General features: G+C 34.2%; 1 protein-coding gene across 2 annotated transcripts; it reads left to right on the top strand.

The window, feature by feature from the left end:
* The first annotated feature begins 31 nt into the window (after positions 1-31).
* LOC139690822 (2-oxoglutarate and iron-dependent oxygenase domain-containing protein 3-like) lies at positions 32-23,469 on the top strand. Of its 2 annotated transcripts, none has more exons than XM_071588406.1 (8): positions 32-146; positions 1,341-1,457; positions 1,546-1,715; positions 4,011-4,230; positions 11,386-11,650; positions 15,118-15,280; positions 17,771-17,903; positions 22,639-23,469. In XM_071588406.1, the coding sequence occupies exons 2-8, from the start codon at positions 1,379-1,381 to the stop codon at positions 22,788-22,790; spliced, it is 1,182 nt and encodes a 393-aa protein (XP_071444507.1). In that variant the 5' UTR covers positions 32-146; positions 1,341-1,378; the 3' UTR covers positions 22,791-23,469. The 2 variants fall into 2 exon arrangements, with proteins under 2 accessions (XP_071444507.1, XP_071444508.1); XM_071588407.1 differs by lacking the exon at positions 32-146 and adding an exon at positions 734-891.
* Positions 23,470-23,883: the final 414 nt, after the last annotated feature.

Genomic DNA, 23,883 nt, shown 5'->3' with positions numbered 1-23,883 from the left:
CTTATTGAACATATCGATTGTATCGCTGGGAGTTTCGATTTCAGTATGGCGGCGCTGTAAATATTGTCACCGCTGGGATTTATTGTAAATGTCGCTGTTTTTGTAGTGGCTAGATGAATTGAATAAGAGAAAATTATTCAAACAGGGTAAAAATATTTATTATATATTATAACCTTAAATGTAATTTCAATTTTATTCGAAATTAAAGTACATTCATTTTAGGATGTCTTGAGCAAAAATTTGGAAATTTATGAAAATTTGTTAGTTATTGAAAAAATAAGAAGTTTTTTAGCACACATTATTTATTTTAAAGTTAACACAAGGCCGTTGCCAAGCTATAATTCATTTATAGCTCCTCTATGCTTGGATAATGATTTTTAAGAGATTTAAATCTCTCCGAAGTCATTTAATTATAGAAATAGATATAATTTATTACCTTCAGAAAAGTTATTCCAATAATCTTGAGATCTGAGCATCAAATAGTTGTAATTTTATTGCTTCCTTTTGTAAATGTCTGTGTGTAAGGTACGGGTATTGCATTTATTCATTTCAGATAGGATTAACGCTACAATTCCCTTAAATTACATGTTGCAAGTTGGCCCAAGCCTATTCCAGTCCACTACCAGAATATATATTACAACGCCATTGAGTTAACTATCCCTTTATGCATACGTATGACAAGCGATTAATTTTCTTAATTAAATTATACGGTTAGTATAGTAAAACAAGTTGAGGAAAAATATTTTAAATAGAAAGTCGCGATGCTACTTTAGCTGATTATTTTCTTTTCTGCTTTCATTCGTCGCTTCTCAGCTGACTTCTATTTGGTGAAAGTTCTTCGTTTTCAGGGATATTTTAAAGACTGCCTTCTGGAATTAATTTTTGTATTGGGTTAGTGTTTTGCATTGTTACTGAATGTTTGTGACACCCGGAAAAAAGGCATTGTAGATGTCATATTGACTGATTTAGTCTAAAATTAGTACAACCTGAATACCTAGTTTCAGAGAAGTGCGCGCGGCCTTTTGCTTTCGATATTATTGTACACCCCTCTGTACTCGCGGCCGTTAATGATAATTTTGGCCGAAACAAAGAATTACACAAAACTAATTCCTGGTATGGGGCGATTGAAATTATTTAGTTTTTGTCCCGTGGTATTTTCTTTCTATTAACTCACTTTGGTTATTGTTATTAGTTCTTCAGTTTGTAGGGAACTCCGAATGCCCAGGATGTGTCCTGATATAATGGCTTTCCTAGAATACTAATATGTGTGTATAGTAGGATAAGACTTAAAGGTGTTTATTCATGTCATGCACCTTTATGGCTATTGCTTCTTTTTCAAGGTATTTACGTCTTGGCTCAAACAGAATATTGAGTTAATATGTCGGCAGTGCAAGATTTTCTTCATAGCTGGTGTGGAAAAAAACAAACTAGAGCTCAATATGACATTCTATCAACAGGTACTTGGCCATATTCTCAACTCAAGTATATTATGACGAATACATCTTAATCATATAAATTTTAAGTAATTGTTCTGTCATTTTTTAGGCTCTCAAAATAATCCCCACTTTATCTGCAAGTTGAGAGTAAATGGATATGATTATATAGCAACTGGAACCTCAGCTAAGAAGAGCACTGCCCAGGAAATTGCCGCAAGAGAGTATATTTACTATTTGAGAAAGAAAAATATTATTTCTAAGAAGGAAATGCCTTTTGAGGTAACAATGACTCAATATTTTAATTGGACTAAGGCAAAACAATTAGTTTACCTAATTGAGCTTCTCTAACTAGCATGGGCTTGTTGTAACTCTGCCTTATTTTGGTTGTTATAATTATGCTATTCTTTGAAAGATGCAGTTGGTCACTCTTGCATCAATGCCTTTTTTTTAATGGTACATATCTATCTCAGCATGGACTATGCAGTTTCAATTCTTGGGCTATTTATTGTACTAAAAACACTATAATCCTGATGTTGGAAAATTAAAAGCTTTAAAAATGTAAGACTTCAAACTTTCTATAAATATAAAACAATCATGCATGGAAATTTACAAAATATATGTGGAGGAAATGATTGAAGAGGCTTGGGAAGAACTGGAGGTAGGAATGAAAGTTGGAGTGGAATTCATAAAATCAGTTTGGTTTGCTCATGACCAAGCCTTAATTTGTCAGTCAAGGGGTTGCAAGCATTGCTGAGTGAATTGGAAATTCAGTGCGATAGATATTGTATGAGAATCAATAATAATAAAACTGAGGTTATGCAATTTGCCTGAAAGAGAAAGGCTAAGCATTAAAAAAAAAACATTAAAATATTAGGGCAAAAACTGGAGCAGGTAGAACAGGTTAATTAATCTTCGAAGTGGGTTGAACCAGCATGGTCAAAGTAGTAGTTAGAAGAGACGTAGTTACAGAGAAGATTTACACTAGGCAAAGAGGCTTTCACAAGGAGGAGGGAGTTGATGACCGGGACGTTAAGTAAGGATGTTAAAAAAAATTGAAACTGTGATATGGAGCGTAGTTATGTACTGCGCAGAAATGTGAGCATGGAGAAGGTGAAATGGACTGGCAGGAAAACAAATGAGGAAGTGCTAGGTATGGTGGGCAAGGATAGGGGTTTGTTGGGAGAAATTCTAAGGAGGTAGGAAAAATGGATGAAGGGTATATTGATCAGCAGTGGGATGTTGAAGACTATAATAGAGGGGATAATTTTAGGCAAATGAGGAAACGGCAGGAACAGGATTGGAATGTTGGACGGGATGAAGGAAGTACACTTAGAGTGAAGAGGGACTTAATGTAGAGTAGGTTACTGGATTGTGTTTTATTTGGAGTCACAAAATATTTATTTGGTAATTGTATCCATCTAAAACCTACCTTAACCGGTTGATTACTTAATAATATAGGGTAGGGAAAGGAATAGGAAGCACATAAAAGGATAAACAAAAGTTTAGTGTGGAGGGTGGAAGGAATAAAATTCCAGATGGAAAAAAATTCATGAACAGGGACAGTGATTTAGTACCCACCCAATCTTCCCGGGAGGGCACAGGTGGCACAGAATTTATCTGACCCCACTTCCATAATTTGTCAAATCCGCATGCCTCTGGGCTTTTTGTTAGTATTAGGTGAGCTTTAACCTCACCTATCAAATAAGCCTTTGGGTTGACTATTGCAGTTTTTATTTTGCCTGACCGCGGGGATTATTTTCTGATATTTATAAATGGAAACAAAAAAGAAGGTTAAACTCCCATAGAACAATGGAATACGCAGTAGAAACAATAACTTATGATCTCTCTTACTGTACAGTTTCTTATTTAATTAGTTTATTTAGATAACCTCTCAATGAACTACCTGTTTCCTGTGTTGATATTTGGAGTCTACACAGCTCTTCTCATTTTTGTGCAAATAACTTACATTTTCAGTTCACAGTTGGCCGCAATTAATTCACTTTGGTTTAATTAATCTTGTTATTTATAGGTAGACCAACCTGAAGTGTGTCCAAAGACTTTAACATTTGAACAGGCTCAGCTGTGAAAGTCAGGAATTAATCACTTTTAAACATTTGTTAAAAGATGAGAAAAAGAGCACACTTTTTTAAAAAGTCAGAAATTCGGTGCATTAATTGGGAAGATGATATTTGGAACTCCCAATGAGAAAATGTTCCTTTTAGTTGTGCAAGCCATTCCAAAAACTAAAACTATGGCTTTAGATCACCTTCATTAATACCAGTGCATTTAAAATAGTGTGGTTAGACCCATAAAAAATAATTAACAGATTTGAAACACTTATAAAATATTTGGAAATAGGATGGCATATTTGTTAGGAAAATCGGAATGATTGACCACTTCGTTGAGCCATAGGCATTTGTCTGATATTTATGGGCCCCTCAAAAATAATTTATTTTGATGCATTGAGTTTTGCTTTATGAGCCATTCATACTAAACATATTCAATGCAACTTTGATGCTGTCAGTGTTGCTTTATTGATTTTATCTTTCCCATTTTTGTGAAACTTTCCCAAAGGAGCCATTTGGTGGTCCACTTCCCAACATTGCTTCTCTTAGAATGTGGAGTCGTGGAGTATTAGTTTTGGGGGCCGTGGCTGTAATATATTTTGCCTTTGCAAAAGCTGGAATGACAAGAGAGAAACCTTTTGCTCTGGTAACAGAGAAAATCCATCACAGGTCACAGGAGGTCGTTTGCTCGGAAGAATATAAACAGGAGCTTAAGTTATATATCCCAGGTATTTACTCAATCTACCTTTTAATGTATTTATCTTTTTTTTTAAATTGATGTATCATTTAATGTTCAAGTTAATGTATGAATCATTTTTATGTTTCAAGTCAGTTGTGCAATGAATAAATGGATGCTCATGTTTATATGTGGAAACATTACCTTAGATATTATTTGCAACATGCATGATTGAAGCTGGGTAATAATGTGAGTAAATTAAGAAAAATTTACTTATGAGATTCACATTTAAGTAAGAATTGGGATTTTTGACATTGATTCTGAAGTTATGAAGAGGTTCAATGGACTAAGTCATCTTCTTTAACGTTTTCTTGGAAATACTAAATTAAAAGTTCTTAATTTAGTCTTCTAAAATTATACCACTGATGGTAAGATCAGAATATCTGTTTGCCCTGGATATTTATTCATGTAATGCAGATAATAATCAATTCAGGCTCAATAATCAAGGTTCAACTAACCTAATGAGTATGTACTGCTTTGAAGGGCCTGAATGGTAAGTGTACTTATTTAAATGGACTAAGAGATTTTAATAAAGGCCAAATAATGTGTATGTATTACATATAACCATCATATGAATCTGTATTATCATTTGGTTTCAAAGTGGAAATAATTTTAATTGATTTATTTATTACTGGGCCATTTTCAAGTGCATTGCCTGAGCTGAATAGTCTCTCTAAAATGTATAAATGTTTATCCAAGTTATTCGTAGATATATTTGCCAAATGTGGTCCCTCTACAAAATATTGCAAGTGCAGTTTTTTTAATGTTGACTTTGACATGAAAGCATTGATTTCAGTAAAATTGAATTTATTCAGTTTCATGCAAATGTATACAATATTTATAATAAAACCTACTTAAGTTGTCTACTATTTAAATGAAGGCTTTGCATGATAACTTGAAAACAATTATGCATATTTTTGGATTTCTTAAACCTTCAAACACTTTGCTTAGTACTATTCTGTTATTCAACTTTACGATTGTAGTCCCATTTTTCCATCCTCAATTTTTACTCTTAAGTATCCCTTTACTGCTTATTTAATACAATCCTTTTATATCACCTTTTAACTTTCTAGTATCTCTCAGTATCCTCTTCACCTATTCTTTATGTTTTCTTTGGATTTTCCTCCCCAATTTCTTTTCCAAACTATATCTCATGATTTTTTTTGTTTGTTTTCCTCTCTTTCCAGATTATTTTCTTCTTCCTATCCATATCTCAAAAGCCTCATATGCCATTCAAATGTCCATTTACTGATATCATTACATTAAGTGACTTACATAATCATGTGTTTGTATCATAAACTTCTGCACTTCAGAATAAACAAATGTCATCGCAAGTACATATGAAATAGCTATATCACTGTACATTACATTACTTTATGAATTTTTAGAAATTAATTTTTGTGTGTGTATATCAGAGGAAACCTCAAGCAGTGGCAACAGAGTAAATATTGAAGCATAGATACAAACAAAAAGGACAAATATTTTTATTTTTCGATTGTCATACTGTCTTCATTGATTGGAGAAGAATGAGGCACTTGGAGTGTAGGTGGTAGGGATTTAGTTTAAGACGAGAAGAGTTACAAGAAGAGAAGTGGAGAGGAGGAAATGCTGGCTATCGTTTGCTAGAGTGGGTGACTTAGTCTAAACAATTCAAAAGCCCTTTGCAGCAAAATATGTGCCAACTCCCAGTTTCTCACCTAAATGTTGCCTGCTGATTCTGGGAGGGCTTATAATGATGGTGAGGAAATTTATCAAATGATTGATTGTAGGAAGCTGTATGTGTAGAAATAGGATAAGTTAGGAAGGTAGGAGTTTTTGTGGAATAGTGTTGATTGTTGATATGAATGGAGAGGTTGGTGTTGCATTAGAAAATTTAAAAAGGATGGCAGATGTTAAAGGAGGGGCATTACTGGACATTTTCTGAAGAACAAATGGCCATTGAGGTTTGTATAGAAGAAGAAACTGTGGAGTTGGAAAAAGGGCAGCATTTTCACTTAAGGTGGTTATATGGTGAGGCTTGTGAGGGAAAGTGGGGATGTTATGAATTTTACTATGACATGCAACTTTGTTGGAAGGAGACGAAGGGAGGGGCATGTTGGAATGAGAGGGATGTGGAATCATTATTTTTTAATGTAGGGTTACATTCTCTTAGAATCAAGGTTTTTTTAGTGCCATGGAAGAAGATGGTGACAAAGTTGGCTCAAACCTCCAGTCCTCCCATAATCAGGAGGTAGCATTGGGGTGGGAACCTGGGGGTTGTAAAAAATATTTGGTGCATTAAATAGTATTTAATTAAATATTTGTCTGCTAAGGGCTTTTGAGTTGCTTGGGCTAAATCATTCACTGTAGCAAACAAGGGCCGCAATTTCCTCCCCTCCACCTTCTTCCTTGCAACCTTCTCCATTCTGAACAACTGACTCACTCTCACCTAACCTCCAAGAATATCATTCTTAATTTGATGAAGATGGCATAACCATCAAAACCTAAAAAGATATGTGTGTGTTTCCATTTTATTTGTGTAATAGTGATTTATAATATATATGTGTGTGTGTATGTATATATATATGTATATATATATATATATATATATATATATATATATATATATATATATATATATATATATATATACACACACACACACACACACACACACACACATATACATACATACACATACATGCTTATAAATTTTCACGCGCACATACATATAAACACCCTAGTAAAGCTCACACTCTTTGTTATTAGATCTTTGCTGATATCAATCAATTGGATTTAACTCTTATTATTTATCGTTGTGTGCATTTCCTATAGTTTTATTATTTTGTTTCTTATTTCAAAGCATTTTATCAAATAAAATAGAAAAAATTTGTTTTCCAGCCCTAGTATCAAATGTGGCATCAGATAGAACACTCATGTGATCAGCACTATCTCAGGTATTTATGCATTGGAACTCAAATAAATACTAAAACTGTATCTCAAATATGTCTGTGGGACCTTGAGATACTAGTTTGTGTTTGGATTGATAAATATTTTATTTTTCTCGTTCCTATTTTCATGAATAGTATTAACTGCAAAGTGAAATAATGTGCTAATAGCATGGGGCGTGAAAGTCATAGCATTTTGTACTCCAGTTTCTGTGTATTTTGTTGCATGTTGTTCATGAACTTTGTTTGGGGTCCTATTAATTATTTGTGACTAATAACATACTGTTATTAAATTTAAATTTGAGGTGGATTTAGAAGAGACTTTTTATTACCATTCATACCTTAATTAAGAGATCATATTTCTTTATTCTCAACAATATTTTTCCTTCAAATCGTTGACAACCATTAGCTTTCATTGCCTTTTCATTATCCATAGACTTGAGGGTGTATCATTTGCCTCATTATTATTACTAATGTTTCCATTAAAAAAATGTAGTTTCAATTAAATTTATCTAACAAAAACACTTAGTTAATGCTACAAGTCATTATTCAGATATTTTAAAGTTAAAGCCATAATTGAGTAAGAAAACTATGGCTAAACATTTTTCTGTTTATTTAATTTCCCTTTCCGACAATATGCTATTAATTTTTAACTCTGAGGTTTAATTGTAAGTACATTCTGTCCAATGTATGAATTTATGCTTTAGATTGTGAGTTTTAAAATTGGCAACAAATATTATTAGTGAAGGTACCTTATGATATGACTGAATGTGACTCAAAGAAAAAAAGATATGTGACAGCCATCAAACTGATGGTAGTGAAGGTACCTTATGATATGACTGAATGTGACTCAAAGAAAAAAAGATATGTGACAGCCATCAAACTGATGGGTGTTTATTCCAGGGATATCAGGACTCTCTGTACTTCTGGTGTTGAAATTGTTTACAATCAGACATGGCCATCAGTTTGGGATAGATTGTATCTCTACTGGAGCACATCTGGTTGTTTTCCTTTGTGAAGTGGACTGACTAAGGTTTGCATGCAATAAACTTTTCACTGGAAGCCAACTCTCAATTTCATGAATCACAAGTCTTCTGAATAAAACTGGGTCCATTACCAATGGCCATGTTTGTGAAAAGTAAATTGTAAGTAACCTTGTAATTTTGCATGGATTTCTGACAGGTTTTAGCCAAATGGTTATCTCTGTTGGATATTCTATTTGTATGAACCGATTTAAATGTGGTTTTGTTGGAGGAAGAAACCTTGACTTAAGGATGGTGGTGTGATTTGCCTTTCTGTTAATGTCTTAGCTATACTTCCACTGCTCTTGATGTTGAGGAAGGGAAGTTGGTTGTTCTTTGCCATATCTATGGTAAATTTTATAGCTAGATTTTGGCTGTTTAGATGAAGGAGAAATTCATCCAGTTTCTCTCTTCCATGTTGCCAAAGGATGAGCATACCATCCAAATATCTCCCACAAAGATGTGGTCTCTTGTTGTAGGAATCTATGGCGATTTCATTTCCATTCAGACTCCTCCAAAATATTGGCAGTAAAATAAGTGACGGCAGGGAGCCCATTGTTACACCATCCATCTGTTTGTACTACTTTGTTTTCTGCAGGAAGTATGAGTACTTCAAGCAAAACTTCATCCAAGTCAGTGTTTTCCTTCTTCAGTCAACAATAAGTTCTTAATGAGGGCCTTTGTTTATCATTTTTTTTCACTATTGGTATCTGTTGATTTGCTCTTATATAAGTGGGTGCCCCTTGATATATTATCTAATTATTATTCAAGCCCAGCGTGAGATGAAGGCAGAAGATGAAATGCTTCTGAAATGTCATCTTGAGAATGAACACTTCACACAGCAAAATATTCTTGAAATCCCTGAACCTTTGGTATCAGATATAGCAGTTCCCTTTCTAAACCCTAACCCTGAGTAAGCATTGCCCTCCCCTCCTTCCTTTTATGAATGGTTTTAAGTGTTACCGTAGCAGTACAAGAAACGAAACTTGTGGAGCTATAATTCTCAAACTCCTGTACCCTTTTTTTTGGGATGGAATGAATACTGATGTAATAAATACTTTTGGCCAAATTCCTCCCTCATGAGTAGTATGAATGAGCACATATAAAAACTTCCTTTCACATTTTCACTTCCTTTTTCTGTCTCACAACAATTAAGTCTCGACCTATGCTATCTTCTTCAACATCATATTGTCTTTTCATGTCCTAACTTTCTATGTCCAAATTGCCGCCTATGGTTTCCCCGGAAGTTCTGGTACCCGAAAAATCACAGCTTGGGTGAAGCTGAGGGTTCTCAGAGGCATCCCTGGGAATCAAGCCTGGGCCCTCCGGTCAGTAGCCCAGCTCCCTTTTAATATCTTAAATATCGTTTAAGTCTTCTGTCTGTTTTCCACTTCCATTTTATTCTTTTTGCTGTGCCTGAAATCCATCTGTTTCAATTAGGCAATCTTTTTTCATATTTCATCCTTGACAATTTTAATGGATTTTCCTTTCTTACCTCCTGACAGTTCTCATGCCTTTCTCTACGGGGCACACATTTCATTTATCTGTGAAAAATCACCTTATCCTATGCTGGTCTTTCCATTAGGTTTCTTTTGACCATTTAGTTTTGGGCTTCAGTTTATTATTTCACTTTTCATTCTTCCTTCTCCTTAATAATGTGTCAAACTTCTTTTATTTCCTACTCTCATCTAACTTTTTAACCACTCTTCTGTAATCCATGGGCTTTTAATCCTTTACCCATTTATGATTCCTGTTGTTTTTCTTTCAGCTTTTACTGCCTGTTTCAAAAGATGTATCTACCTTTCTTTTACCCTACTTATCCCCTGGTACTCATTCAGGATTTATCAATTGCTTCCTGGTATGCCTTTTCACTGCAGTAAAATCTTCTACAGTTAATTTTGTGCTTCTTTCCTTTTTTAATCCTAAGTTTAACAATACGCTTAGTAAGAATTAAATTATGATCCAAATTTACTCCCAGGAAACTGAATAATGAAATTTTTCCTATAACTGTGTCTAATTACCACATTCGAGTCCCCCATCAATATCACTTTTTTTCTTCCAGGAACACCTACACACACTCAACCAACAGCTTTCATGTACAGCGATAATATTCACCTGCTCTATGTTTACTTCTCTTCCTAACTTCTCTTCAATACTACTGTTACCCTATTTTCTGTCCTATCCTCTGCTATTTGTAACTCTTTCTACCACTCTAATATTCCTTACTATCTCTATAAATGGCATCACAACCCCTAACATATCTCTCCATCTTCTGTTTAATTTTACTTGCTGTCATTCCTTGTGTCATTCTTATCCTAACAGTTACAGTCCTCTTCTGCCTTCTTTTCTGGTGCTGTCAATTTGACTGTGCAAGGATTTCATATGGTGATGATCAAACAGGCTTTCCCTCACCCACAGCTGTGCGCGACAACTACCCCAGTGGGCTGAGTGTTGTTGTTTCAGGATTCATTTTCACATTTGCATTCATCATGGTTTCATGAGATAAGTAATTACGGTGATTTAGCTATGCCATCCTCAATAGTATTTTTAAGATGTTGCCATTATTTTAAATGGCTACCCCACTGGGGTCAGGCCTCTTCACAGCATTTGTTCCTAACTGAGGAACAGGTGCTGCATGGACAACCTTTTGCCTGGCTACTAACTTTTGATCTATTGTGCATGTCTGATCCTGCCTTGAGCAATTACCTATCATTCCTACCTCTAATATAGCTCTAGGGTTCACCAGAACATGCAAGCCCTCCTATGGTATCAAGGATTTAGTCCATGGGGAGGGAAACTAATTTTTAATAAAATTTCTACTTGGAGTTCATTGTATTTTTTGTAAATGATGGTCAAAAGAGAAAAAAGAGCTCTTTGCATATGTACCATTTATTGAATATCTGCACAGCTCCATGGGTTGTGTGCAGGTTTTCTCACTGCCATATCATAAGACTCTTAAATGCTTTTGATTTTATAAATAAGTGCAAACAAAATTGTCAGAAGTCTAAATTAGTGGTACAAGCCAATTGTCCATCCTAATCCTTTGATTGGATTTGGATACTCTTGGTTATATCCTTCTGTAATTTAAAACTTATTGTGAGAATTTCATAATACCATGCCAATTTCTGTATTCCTATTCTGTTTTTATACAACTTGGTAGAATTTACACGTTTAATAAAACAACAATTTTATTTCTAGGGTGCATTCCCAAGAGATGTGGAAGATTGGTCACAGATTCACTGTTAACCCAAGTTGAGAGTGATGCTTTGCTGTCAGCTGCCATCAAAGGTTTCCTTTTGAACCCAAAAATTTCAAAGCCTGGCTCTATGGGATCAGCATCTATTTTGGACTTGTATTCTGGAGCACTGACAAGTGGACGTGATGAACCAGGGAAATTTATTGATTCACGAAAATTGCCTCTTGCTAACCAAATTTTCACCTCTCATGGGATCAGAGTTTTTGGGTAAGGTAGCCTAAAGGTGGCAATGAATGTGATTTTTTAAACATTTCCTTGCATGAAGATAATTTTGTAAATGCTACAGAATTCTGATTTTTTCCCTATTTTAGGCTTCCCTAACCCCCAGGAATGGTTCTTAGGGTTATGGCTTATGATTCTTGTCAATCAGATTGGGATTCCCAAAATGTAACAGTGGTAAACTGTGGTCACATATCTAAATTAAAGTCACACAAATTAAAGACAAGAAAAAATTTAGTAGACTAGAATTTCTTTTTAAGTTGAAAAATAAGAAGTGAATCATGCTTATTTACTCCTCAATGCGTCTTACATCAAATAAATAGTGTAACTTTTAGCTTGTTTTAACCCCTTAGTCCCTTGTGGCAAAAAAGGCAAAAAATAATGCCTTTCTCAAACCTCCTGTAGCCGTTGGCTAAGTTCTCAGACTTGATTCTGATGGCACTGGTGGTTATTTGCTAAATCATTGCAGTTTGAATGATGAGTATAAAATGCAGTTTTAATGGTAGGTTAAAAGAATCACAGTATTGTATTCTGCATTTGAGTACCAAGTAGCTTGTTGAACCTTGTTGCACTTCCTACCAATCATCGACATCCCTCTATCACCCTTAGCATACAAGGTTTACATAAATAATATCAGTAACAGTTTTCTCCTGACATATAAGTGCAGTGCTGAATTCAGACCATCGATTAAGTGTGCTCATGATCGCAGATTGTATTGTCATTAAAGAGGTGACAGTGCACACCATTATCTCTAAAAATTTGGCGCTGTGAAAGATCTACTCTAAACTCGTCCCAAAGGTCTTGACAGATGACCAAAAGCAGAGTTGAGTGTCTGCTGGTGCAAAACTGCAATGGCATCGTGACGATTCCCCAATCCCCTTACAGTTCCGACTTGGTACCAGCAGATTATTTCCTATTCCCAAAAGTGAAATCCTCCCTCAAAGGACACTACCATGGGACCCTAAGTGCCATCAAAGAAGCATGCATGTGTTCCTATAAGGACCTTCCGCAATCCGCCCATCAGGAAGCCGTCAAGTCATGGAGAAGCCACTGGCAAAAGTGTATCGATGCCCAAGGGATGTACTTTGAAGAATATTGAGACATTGTAGCAATATCGAAATGAATCTATTTTTCCTAAACTTTCCCCGATACTTTTTATACAAACCATAGAAGAATGTCATCACAAATTACCTCCCCCCACATCATCATCTTTGGTTTTTCTGCCGCATAGCAGGTTCACTCATTGTTGAACTCCAAGTCGCCCTGTCTTGAGCCATCCTTTACATTTATTTTCGCCCAATCTTAATCTAGTCCAACATCATATAACTCTTTCTCCCTCCTCTTCTCTTCCCCTCTGTCAACCCCTCTGACACAGTTTTCAACAGGCACTCCTTACTCATACAATGCCCAAACCAGTTAACCTGTCTTTCCTTGATTGTCTTTCGTAATTCTCTATCTCGCCAATCCTTCTTAGCACCTACTTGTTCTTTACTCTATCCTCCCAAATAATGCCTTCTATCCTCCGTATTCACTTTTTGAAGGCTTCTATTATTTTTACTTCACCCTTCCATAAGGTCCAAGTCTCTGGACAACATCTCACTCCAGGTATAACATTTTGTCAATCTCTTTCTCTGTTCATTTTTCAAAGGTCCATTCAGTAGTTTCTTCCTATTATTTAATCTCTCTTTTGCCATAGCTATTCTTGATTTGATTTCCTAGGAACAGGACATGTCTTCAGTGACAACACTACCCAAATACCTGTTTGATCATTTCACCTTCTATTGTGGGACTCATCCTTTCACCTTTACCTCCTATTAATATTCATAGTATTTTTCTTGCTTATTAACTTTCCATATTCTTTACATTTGTGGTCTAGGTCTGCTATCATCTATGAGGGTAGTCTGTAAACTTTCTGATCTAACAAATAAACGAGACTTTTTTCTTCAAATTTATTTTTTTTCAACATAGTCTTCTTTTAAGTCGATACACTTTTTCCAGTGATGCTCAATGTTTTTTAACCCTTCAAAATAGTAGTTTACATCTTTCTCTGCAAAAGAGGAGTTTACATGTTTGATAGCCTCCTCGTCCAATAAGCTGAGGGGTTGAGAAACAGGAAAAAGTTGCTGAAGGCTAGATCTGCTGATTACAGTGAATGGTGAACCAATTTGTGAATTTTAGCCATGGTAACCTCTGAAGTGTAAGCAAGTGCATTGTCCTGATGGAAAAGCACTTGCTGCTTCTTCAAATGCAGTTGTTTATTGAAGTTCTTGGCTTTAGCCTGTCAAATAATGACACAAAATTCTCCTGTTATTGTTTTACATTTAAGAGGGTAATCAATGAACACAATTCTGTGGCTATTTGAAGAAACAGTCACTTTCGTGGAACTGTCTTTTCCTTTTTGGAGTAGGTTCACCCATTGCAGTCCACTGTTTTGAATGTTCTCTCATCTCAGGCATGTATTGGTGTAGCCAAGTTTCATCTACAGTTATGAATCAATGCAAAAAATCCAACTTACTTCACTTAAGCCGCTCCAGGGCCTCAGATTTTTCTGTCAATGCATGTATGACAAACGTTCTTTTGGTATGCCCATAGCCTCCGCTATCTCTCTTACCTTAATTCAATGGTCATTCAGTAACATTTGGTGAACTTTTTTGATGTTTTTGGTGGTCACAGTTTTTGGCTTTCTGAAACACTCATCATTAGTGAAACTGATATGGCCATGTTGAAATTCAGCTACCCAAAATCACAGTCGTAAATGATGTGGCAGAGTATCCATATACAATGTTCAACTCACCCTTGATTTGTGTAGGCATTTTGCATTTCAAAGATAAATATTTAATGACAGCTTGATGCTCAATTTTTTTTTTCCATTTTTACCAAAGCCAACACAACTCACTCAAACAATGGTCAAGCAACAACTGTGTGTTCAAAATGGCTTAAATTTTGCTGACTACCTTACAATGCATGTGCAAGCACATTATCCTACTTATGTGGAAGAGTGTTGCCTTCAGGCTGAGGTCGGAAACTTTTTAGAACAACCTCGTTTGACTTTCCATTTACTATCTGCCACTACCAGCCATATCACCAGCAAAACCTGATATATTCCACTGTTTCACCTCTGGTGTTCACTCCTCGACTTCCATTTAAACAGTTTGTTATTATCTCTTCCGAATATATGTTTAATAGATCTCTTCCCACAAGAGACAGGATTGGTAAGAAGTGAATGGTAAAAGAGAGGTTTGATGCTGTTTTTGAGTATAAAGGACTTGCCAGCATATCATTACTTGACCTCATTGATTATCCTTTAGCAAGTAAATAACTACGATGTTATTACAAAATCGATTGCATAGTGTAAATAATTATTTGAAATAAAGAATATATAGTTTAATTGAAAATATTTTGATGCTCATAATGGACGTATGGCATTTTCTAATTGTTAAACCATTTCTTTCCAGAGATTTGAAAAATAGAATGCGGGAAGCTATAAGGATACATTACAGTTTAGGATATGATGCTGGTGCATCACCGTATCTAACTTATCCTATATTTTTTTCACGACTTACTGCAGAAGAACCAAATTCAATTCATGATGAGTACTGGCATCCACATGTGGACACGGTAAGATATACATTTTTATAGTATAAATAATCTTTCACCCTGAATATAATCCATTTACCTAGGTCAGGATAACGTTAATACGCTAGAAGAATAATGTTAGAGTATATGTAAACAGCCTTCAATTTTCATTTATTGATTTAAATTTATGTTCCCTGGATTGATATGCTGAAGATAATCCTGATTTCATTCATTTTGAATTCATAGGTTGTGTTTTGTTATCACCTGTAATGTTATTTCTATTATTTATACTTTTTTGTTCAACATGGAATTGGTATAAATCATTAATTGATGCATGACATGATTACTGTTTGGATCAGTACCCCATAAAAAGCTGTTTATTCTGGAAAGCTTTCTGTTTACCATAGCTTTTTTTAATAGAAAGGTGTTAGATTATTTAATAAGTTAGGTTATAAATCACATACTTGAATTTGTTAATATTATTATTGTATTCTATTGGTTAAGGTAGGTTTTGGATGGACTCAGTCTAAACATTTATAAATAATCCATATTCTTGTTTCTGCTAACAATAACCACAACTGATACCCAATACTTCAGTGCAAGTGAGTCCATCTTCAATTCCTCATACATACTTGCTCTATTTACTCCGTCCAACATGCTTGTCCTGTTTCTTTCCCTTCCTTAATTTCAAAGTTATAGCTTTTCATTGTATAATGAATCAATTCCATAAAGTCACATATCAAACAACCAACTCCTATTTAAATATTTAACTTAGCATTTCTCTCTCTTCACAACCGCATAGCCTTCATTTTGTTTGCATTTATGCCCATACCTGTCACCCTGACACCCCAATGGGCTTACCAATGCTTGTTACCCCTTGGCTGACTGACGAACTGAAGCTTGATCATCTGTAAACCTAACTGGTTTTATGAATTATCATATTATAATTTTATGACTTTTGTTCCTATCGCCAGTTATTCCATGCCTCTTAAACTATTTATTCAATATATACATAGAACAGCACAGGTGATAATGGACACCCCCTGTGTTACTCCTAACACTGCCCATCTGCACTCTGCATCTGCCACTCACACCTTAGCAGTTTGAAACGCATACAAGTTGTGGATAAATTTCCTATCCCTCCTATCTACTCCTATTTTCTGTAACACCTTAATTAATTCTACCAAATTCACTCTATCGAATATCTTTTTGAAATCTACAAAGTAGACACATCCTAATTGTATTCTTTGTTACTCTCTCTTGATGGCCTCAATACTGCTATGGCATCATGTATTGCTCTACCCTTCCTGAACCTAAATTGAACACTCCCTAAGGCATAGTTTCCCCTGCTCTCCATCCTCTTATTGACAATCCTGAGAACCGCTAATGTGCATGCAAGATCAAATTTGTTGTGCTGCAGTCCTCATATAGGGCTGCCTTCCCTTCAAGTAGTTCTGTGGAAATATTGTCTACCCCCATAGCCTTATTTGATTTTAATTCCCTTAATGACCTTTCTATCTCGCCATCAAGTAATCCTGAACCTAATGTACCCTCATCTACTGCACATTCTCTTTCTATGTCTCACCTTGCTGGTATAATATCTTAACCATATTTGTCTTCTATATACTCCTCCCATTTCTATTGTGTCTTTTCTTGTTCAAATAATATTTTTTTCTGAGTCAACTTTGGTTGTTTGCAATGATATGTTCTTCTTACTTCCTGACGGTGAATTCATATTCCTGTTCACTGCACCAATTTCACCTTTACTCTGTAGACTTCCATGCTCTGTGTTTTCCGTCACCCTTCCTTTGGTCTGTTTGTTACCTGCATCAGTTTAGTATTTAGTTCTTTTTTTCTTCTACCTATCTTTGTTTTTTATATTCTTTCACTTCCTTCTCTCTTGTATCTTTCTAATCATATCATCCATAGCCCATGGAATCTTTGTCCTTTTCCTATTAGCCATTCCTTTAGTTTCTTTTGTGGCTTTCGATATACCATCTTTGATATACTCCCACTTTTCCTCGATAGTACCCAGCTCTCTTTCCTCACTCATGATATTCTCTACAGCTTGCTGGTACTCCTTTTTTGATCCGATTGGTGCTTCTGCGTTCCATTTCTGATGCTGCCTTCCCTGTTTTATCTTTTTCAATTCGACACTACATTTCACAATTACTAAATTTTGATCTGAGTTCCAATCTGCCCCTGGGAAAATATGCAAATTTTTTTGGCATTGTATTTTTTGTAGCTAGTTGGTCATGTAGGAATGAAATAATATCATGCAGTCTCACAATTTTTTGTCAATGGGTATTGCTATTTAATTGTTAGCGGTATGAATTGGAAGAATTGCAAATAAACTGAAAGAGCTGGTGTTTAACAAAAATTTTATGGGGGCATTCATGATTTTTTAAATGTTCATCTTATCATTACATTTTTCAGCCTTAGGTCCATCAATAATTGGTGGTTAAACATATTTAGCTCCATAATGGACAACGTTTCTTATTTGTGCTAATACTTGATTCTCTTTTTTTGTAGGAAACTTATAAGTCATTTCACTATACAGGTCTTGTATACTTGAACACTTATAACAAACAGTTCACTGGTGGCCGCCTTATTTATACAGATCAATCAAGAAGACCATTAAATAGGACTGTTGAACCTAAAACTGGTAAGAATATTTTGATAATTCCTGCTAAAACACCACATGGCTTTCATGAAAGTAACTGTGTAATAATTTCCATCATCAATAGCAAATAATGATAAAACGAATATCACTGATTATAACAGTGACAAATATGGACTGAATTTAACAGTGACAATTATTTTTCAATTGAAAGATACTTTTATAAATTTATATGTTCATGTTTATATCCTATGTAATGAAAGTTTAGTAAGGGTTCTCTGATATGATTATATATTTAGGTGACAGCCACTTTTCCAGATTTCAGCTACTGAAGGACCTCTCCAAATAACTCCCTCAAAATTATAAGCAACCTTTAAAAGCTTGGCCAATGTAGAAAAACTTGCATGTCATGATGTTTGTGCATTTTTTCACTTACTTATGACCAGTCTACATTTCCCCATCCCAGCACCTTTAATACATTGCTAGTCCTCATGGAATTATTTAGTCTGAATTTTTCTGGGAAGAAGAATGGTAGACTAAATAGTTGAGTTTAGTAGCCATAGGTCTAGTCCTCCGCTTACAGAATAATTTTTTTTACGAGACGTGTGGTACAAAAGTTACAAAAGCAGAGTGAAAAAATTTGTTTGAATTAAAAATATAAATTTTGGACTGCATAAGAGTCTAGGTAACATAAAATTCACAATGAAAGAATTTCTTATAAGTACCATATTTTTCATAGTAAGTCACACCTACGCAAAAGATGCACTCTGATTTTTCAGGCTAGTTTTTATGAAAAATACTTGGATCAGGCAGAAAAACCTGATACTATTTCAATGTTAACACTTAATATAAAGAAAATAGAGTTGTTACATGAAAATTAGCTGAAAAAATCTGAAAATTAGCAGCTATATCAATATTTATTCATCATATCAATTATCAATCTATCATTGAATCCCATAAATTCATCATCAATGCTGCTAAATCATTTCTGCCATTAATTTTACTGAAATTATATATTTATCCATACACATTTTCACTTCTAGCTACTAATTTCACATTTTTGAAAAGATATTATGATAGTCTCACATGTAACTTTCTATACGGACTGTTTCAAACACACACAAATTCTTTAAATTGATGGCCTCTTAATTCTGTCCAGTAGTTTGATGTCATAAGTTGGTACTGTGTAACCTTTCTATTTATTGTATTCAAGTGGCAGGTTTTATTCGATTTTATTTATGATAAGTTAGACATGCCTATCACTTATTTTCTCATTTTAGTATAAATCACTTTAGTTGAAATGGTAAACCTGTTCATCCTGTTATTTATTATTTTGTTCTTAACATTATCCTCTAGGTTTGGCTATTTAGGAGCTCATGGACTTTTAATTTATTTAACTCGTATCATTTACTAAATCCATCTTCTGCTTCTTCCATTCCCATGTCATACGTATCAGTGAGGGGTGGACCTAAGCACCTTTTGGCTACCCTGTTTCTGAATAGTGAAGTGTAATTTAGGACGTTAAGTTCAAATACAATACCTTATGAAAATCTTTGCTATTTATATCCGATAAGGTTATTCTTATTTAAAATTTTTATGCAACTTAGTTTATTAGGAGAGATACAGGTATTAGCAGAGGGGTGATATCCCCCGATAGCCCAACTTGTATAAGTTTTGCAGCAAAACCATCATAATAATAATAATGTTTATTGGTTCCTATAAGAAATGTTTTTAACAAGTATGGAACACATCACATTGTCTGCTCATATTCTTTTTAGACATAAGAGAGTGGATATTACAGAGTCAGCATATGTCTCAAAATAAAAATATAAGTAAATTTACCGAGTGGAAAACAAAAACAGGAGTCAGACGCAGTAACAAGAGTATTTTCGTAGAGTTTTTCATGATGAAAATCAATTTTCCAGAGAAATGGACTTGAATTCTTCAACTGTCAAGCATTGATGATCACAAACGAATTCATACAGTTTAGACTTAAATAACAAAAAATTATTTATTTCCCTTAATTTTCTTGGTAGTGCTTCCAATAATTTCACACCAGCATATCCAGGGTTCGTAGCAAACATGGATGAGCGGTGAGCAGTTATTCTAGAGTCGTTACAAACTCTAATGCTATACCTACATATGTTCTGTGAGATGTAACCACATTGTATGCATTCACAATTTATTTCGGAATTATTTTAGGAAGTACTGTCTAGGAAATATGAAAACTCTACTGCTTACTCTCATAATAGTGACATCAAAATTTGTGATTAAGGCAACCATTTTCTTTGCCTGATGCAAGAAAAGATACGTAATAGTAAGTAATTTTCAGAGTATTGGTTTGTGTCTTATAGGTCAAAGTTATACCTGTATACCTTCGGCCCATAAGAGGCAGGGTGATTTAAGTACTTAATTATGATGAAGCAAAGTAGTAATAGTAAAAGTGTGTGGTCAATTTACAGTGAAGAGTTAATTCTCTTTCTTTACATTTGAACTTCATAAATGATGAAAAAGTTAACAAATTAAAATTTTGTCTTTGGCTTCTATTGATGTGTTCCAAACTGTTATAAGCTCACCTCCATTCTGTTGACTACATCTGATGATAGAGTTTAACAGTAGTTTGATATGTTTTTCTTTTATGAGAACTCAAGAAGTTGAGGATTAAAACTTGTAATGGCAAACCTCGCTGCATGCGTTTTCAAATAGGTTCACATTTTTCTCATCTTTGCACTCAATAAAATCGATTCCTTACCTCGTTATAGCTTAGGCAGGAAGGGTCAAATGCGTTCCTACCAATGAGACTCAGATTTAACTTGGTTATTAGAAATTTTTCAGAAATATTGCCTGTGTATTTCAATTTTTGTAATCTTGAGGTATTCTGAATAAAAAGTTCTACTCAGAGTGTAAGGACCGAAATATCAACAGTGGTTGATTAAGCTATTGCATAAATTGGAAGGTCTTTCAGCAGTGATGTTGAAAATGTATCATCACTCCCATCTTACTACAGTAGGAGGAGAGATCATATCAATAAAATGAGAGAGATTAAGTGTAGAACAGATAAATTTAAAATGTAATTTTTTTCCACAAATGATACATTGTTCGACTGTGATAGGGTCACTGTTGGGTAAAATTATTCTGGTATGTATTCACCCCCTGACACACCCTAGTGGTGGCTTGCAGGGTATATAAATAAATTAAAATGAAATAAATAAAGAGAGCAAATTTTGAAGCAAAAAATTGGATCTTAAGGTCTGGATATTTGGTAAATGATGCAAGTATTTCCTTACTGAAAAATGAGATAATCCTGCTTGGTTTTTGTTAGATGAGATAGTGTTGATGAATGAACATGAGGTAAGATGTTATGAAAATAAGGGAAATAGATATGTTAGTTTCTTAACATAAAAAACAATTAAAATTAACCACATGAAATATTATGAGGGCCATCAAAAAGTTCTAAAACTGGTCAATTGAAACTGCTGTCAGTTAATGTTTGCATAATAGTATAATGTGATGCGAACATACCATTGTTTATTTGGCTGCCAAGATTTGTTGTACTCAAATTAATATTTCTGCAGAGATTTTACTTTTCTGTCATGTTGATGCTCGTCGGTAATTTACCATCATTATATAAATTAATTCTGTATAAGAGCAATGTGTCAGCATAAAACTTTGTTTTCAACTCACTAAGATTGGAACAATAACTTAAGCATTCTGAATGACCTTAAACAAGTGTTAACTTTGAAATGGGAAGGAAGTGCAACAACAATTTAACCAAGATTGATAGAAAGTATAAATGACATCACAGGTAGCATAGGGATCTCTCATTATTTGGTTCATCACATTTGGTCCAAAAATGAGTCCATGCTTGTTGGAGGCAAAAGACTGGCCACTGAATCATGGAAACCACCCTCCCCAGACAGCCTTGTTTATAGCAACAAAACGGCCAGAATGTTACACACCTCTATATTCAGTACACCTAGCACCAGGTACATTTCCAATTTCATATTTTAATTGAGTTGAAAGTCCAGAAAGGACCAGTATTTCCTGAATATGATGAAATCCAGAGAAAAATGCAATAATTTCTTAACATAGTTTTAAAAAGTTTAATGGGGATTTCATCAAAAGAGGCTGAAGGGGTGGATTTATTTTATAGCTGCATAAGGGAACCCATTTTATAGGGGACTGCCTTGAAAAAATAAAATATTAATTAATTTGTTTACGCAACCAGCCACAGGACCTTATGACTGAATCTCATGTAAAAATGCTAATGAAAACAGAGATGGTAAAAAAATTAAGTATTGTGGTAGATTAGTGGTAGTGGAGCAACTGCTAATAATAGTTGTATGTATTTAGGCTTCATGTTATGCTGAGGAGGTGTACAGTTTCTTTGAACAATTCACTTTTCTAGTTAATATAAATGATTGGCAATAGAGATAAGGATTTGATAAACAGGTGCTATGTTGAAGGTCCTCGGGTCCTGAATCTGGACAGGCCTCGTGACCATATTTCTATTGCCATTAACTTTACACTGAAGTTGAAAGGCCAAAATATTTACTGGTATATTCACATTAAGAGCTAGTTTGGATAATTGGTGATCAGTTAACTTCTAGCACTATTGGAAAACTCATGTTCTTGGTTGATGAGTGCTCTCTTAACTACCTATGAGTTTCACATTATTGTGATTTCCATTTTATATTTGATTTTTTTTTATGATTTTCATTCAATATTGAAATTTCTTTCCCCATTTTATTTTACCTTTAATATGCTGCATTTCTTCCAGGCCGGGTTTCTATTTTTACATCTGGGTCAGAAAATCGACACCTAGAAGAGAGGGTAAAATCTGGAGTGCGTTACGCCCTTACACTTTCATTTACTTGCAATCCAAATGCGGCTATTGAGGATATATCCAATGTATTTTTGAAAGATTCTTGAAAATCTATTTTAGTGTCATGCAAGTAACAACTCCCTCGTAATGCACCTCTTGGCATTCCATTCTTTAAATGTGTATTCATTAAATGTATGTGTGCATTTTAAAGGACTGAAAGTTTTAAATGTGCCTTTGAATTGAGGTACATTTGTTACCTACCTTGTTTAATGTAGTTTGTATAGAAAATGTTATGTTTTAACTTTTTGTACTTGAATTATTTCTTAAAACACATCTTAGCGTGATTGTGAATTATTTGAAAATTATATTTAGTGAAAGGAATTAAATGTGATGTGATTTTTTATTGTGTGACAATATTAAATAAAATTTGTAAAAAAAACATAAATGGTGATGTATTTTGATAATTTTCATTGTGGAAAATCTAGTTATTGTCATCTGTGATTTTGGTTTAATGGGTTTGTTCAATATAGTTAGACCCTAGATGCTGTTTGAAGTAGTGATATAAGTGGCCATATTTCAACAGTAGTCTCAGTGTTTGAACATGATAGATTTTAATTTGAAGTGTATCTTTAGCCGAGTCATATATTTTGTATTATCTATTATCAACTCAAGTACATATCATTGTAATGTCGTTTTGCCTCACTTGTGCTTAAAATCAGACTTACAGCATTGGTCAATTGAAAGTTAATAAAGTGCTATTACTTTTATCATGATTTTTTTTAATGAATAAATGAAATAAATGTGTTAAGGAATTCTGTATCTATTCTATTGCCTGTTATAATTTAGCTACTCTAATATTTGTTCATTATATAGGATGATAAAATTGAAGTTAATATGACAAACCATTTGCCAAAGTTTAAGTCTAAGATTTTTTTGCTTTCCCACTACTTCAATTAATAAAAATTTATTTGGAAGAAAATTAGTGTGTCGTTAGATCAAAATTCATTAGCAAAAATAATGTGATTTCACTTGAAATTTATCATGAAATTGATTTCTTTCATCGCAATGCAAGAGTAATTAGAAAGCAATATGAAATCATTACTGCAGTTTAAGAATTATCTGTTCTGTATATAATTCCCAAACTGTTGAATTATTAGCACTAATTAACGTAAATTATTGAACTATTACGTTTCCCTAATT

This window comes from Hetaerina americana, unplaced genomic scaffold (genome assembly GCF_022747635.1).
Source record: "Hetaerina americana unplaced genomic scaffold, ioHetAmer1.1.p SCAF_3, whole genome shotgun sequence".
Taxonomy (NCBI): domain Eukaryota; kingdom Metazoa; phylum Arthropoda; class Insecta; order Odonata; family Calopterygidae; genus Hetaerina; species Hetaerina americana.
Note: the sequence above shows the minus strand (reverse complement) of the source record. Positions and strands in the feature narration are given on the sequence as shown.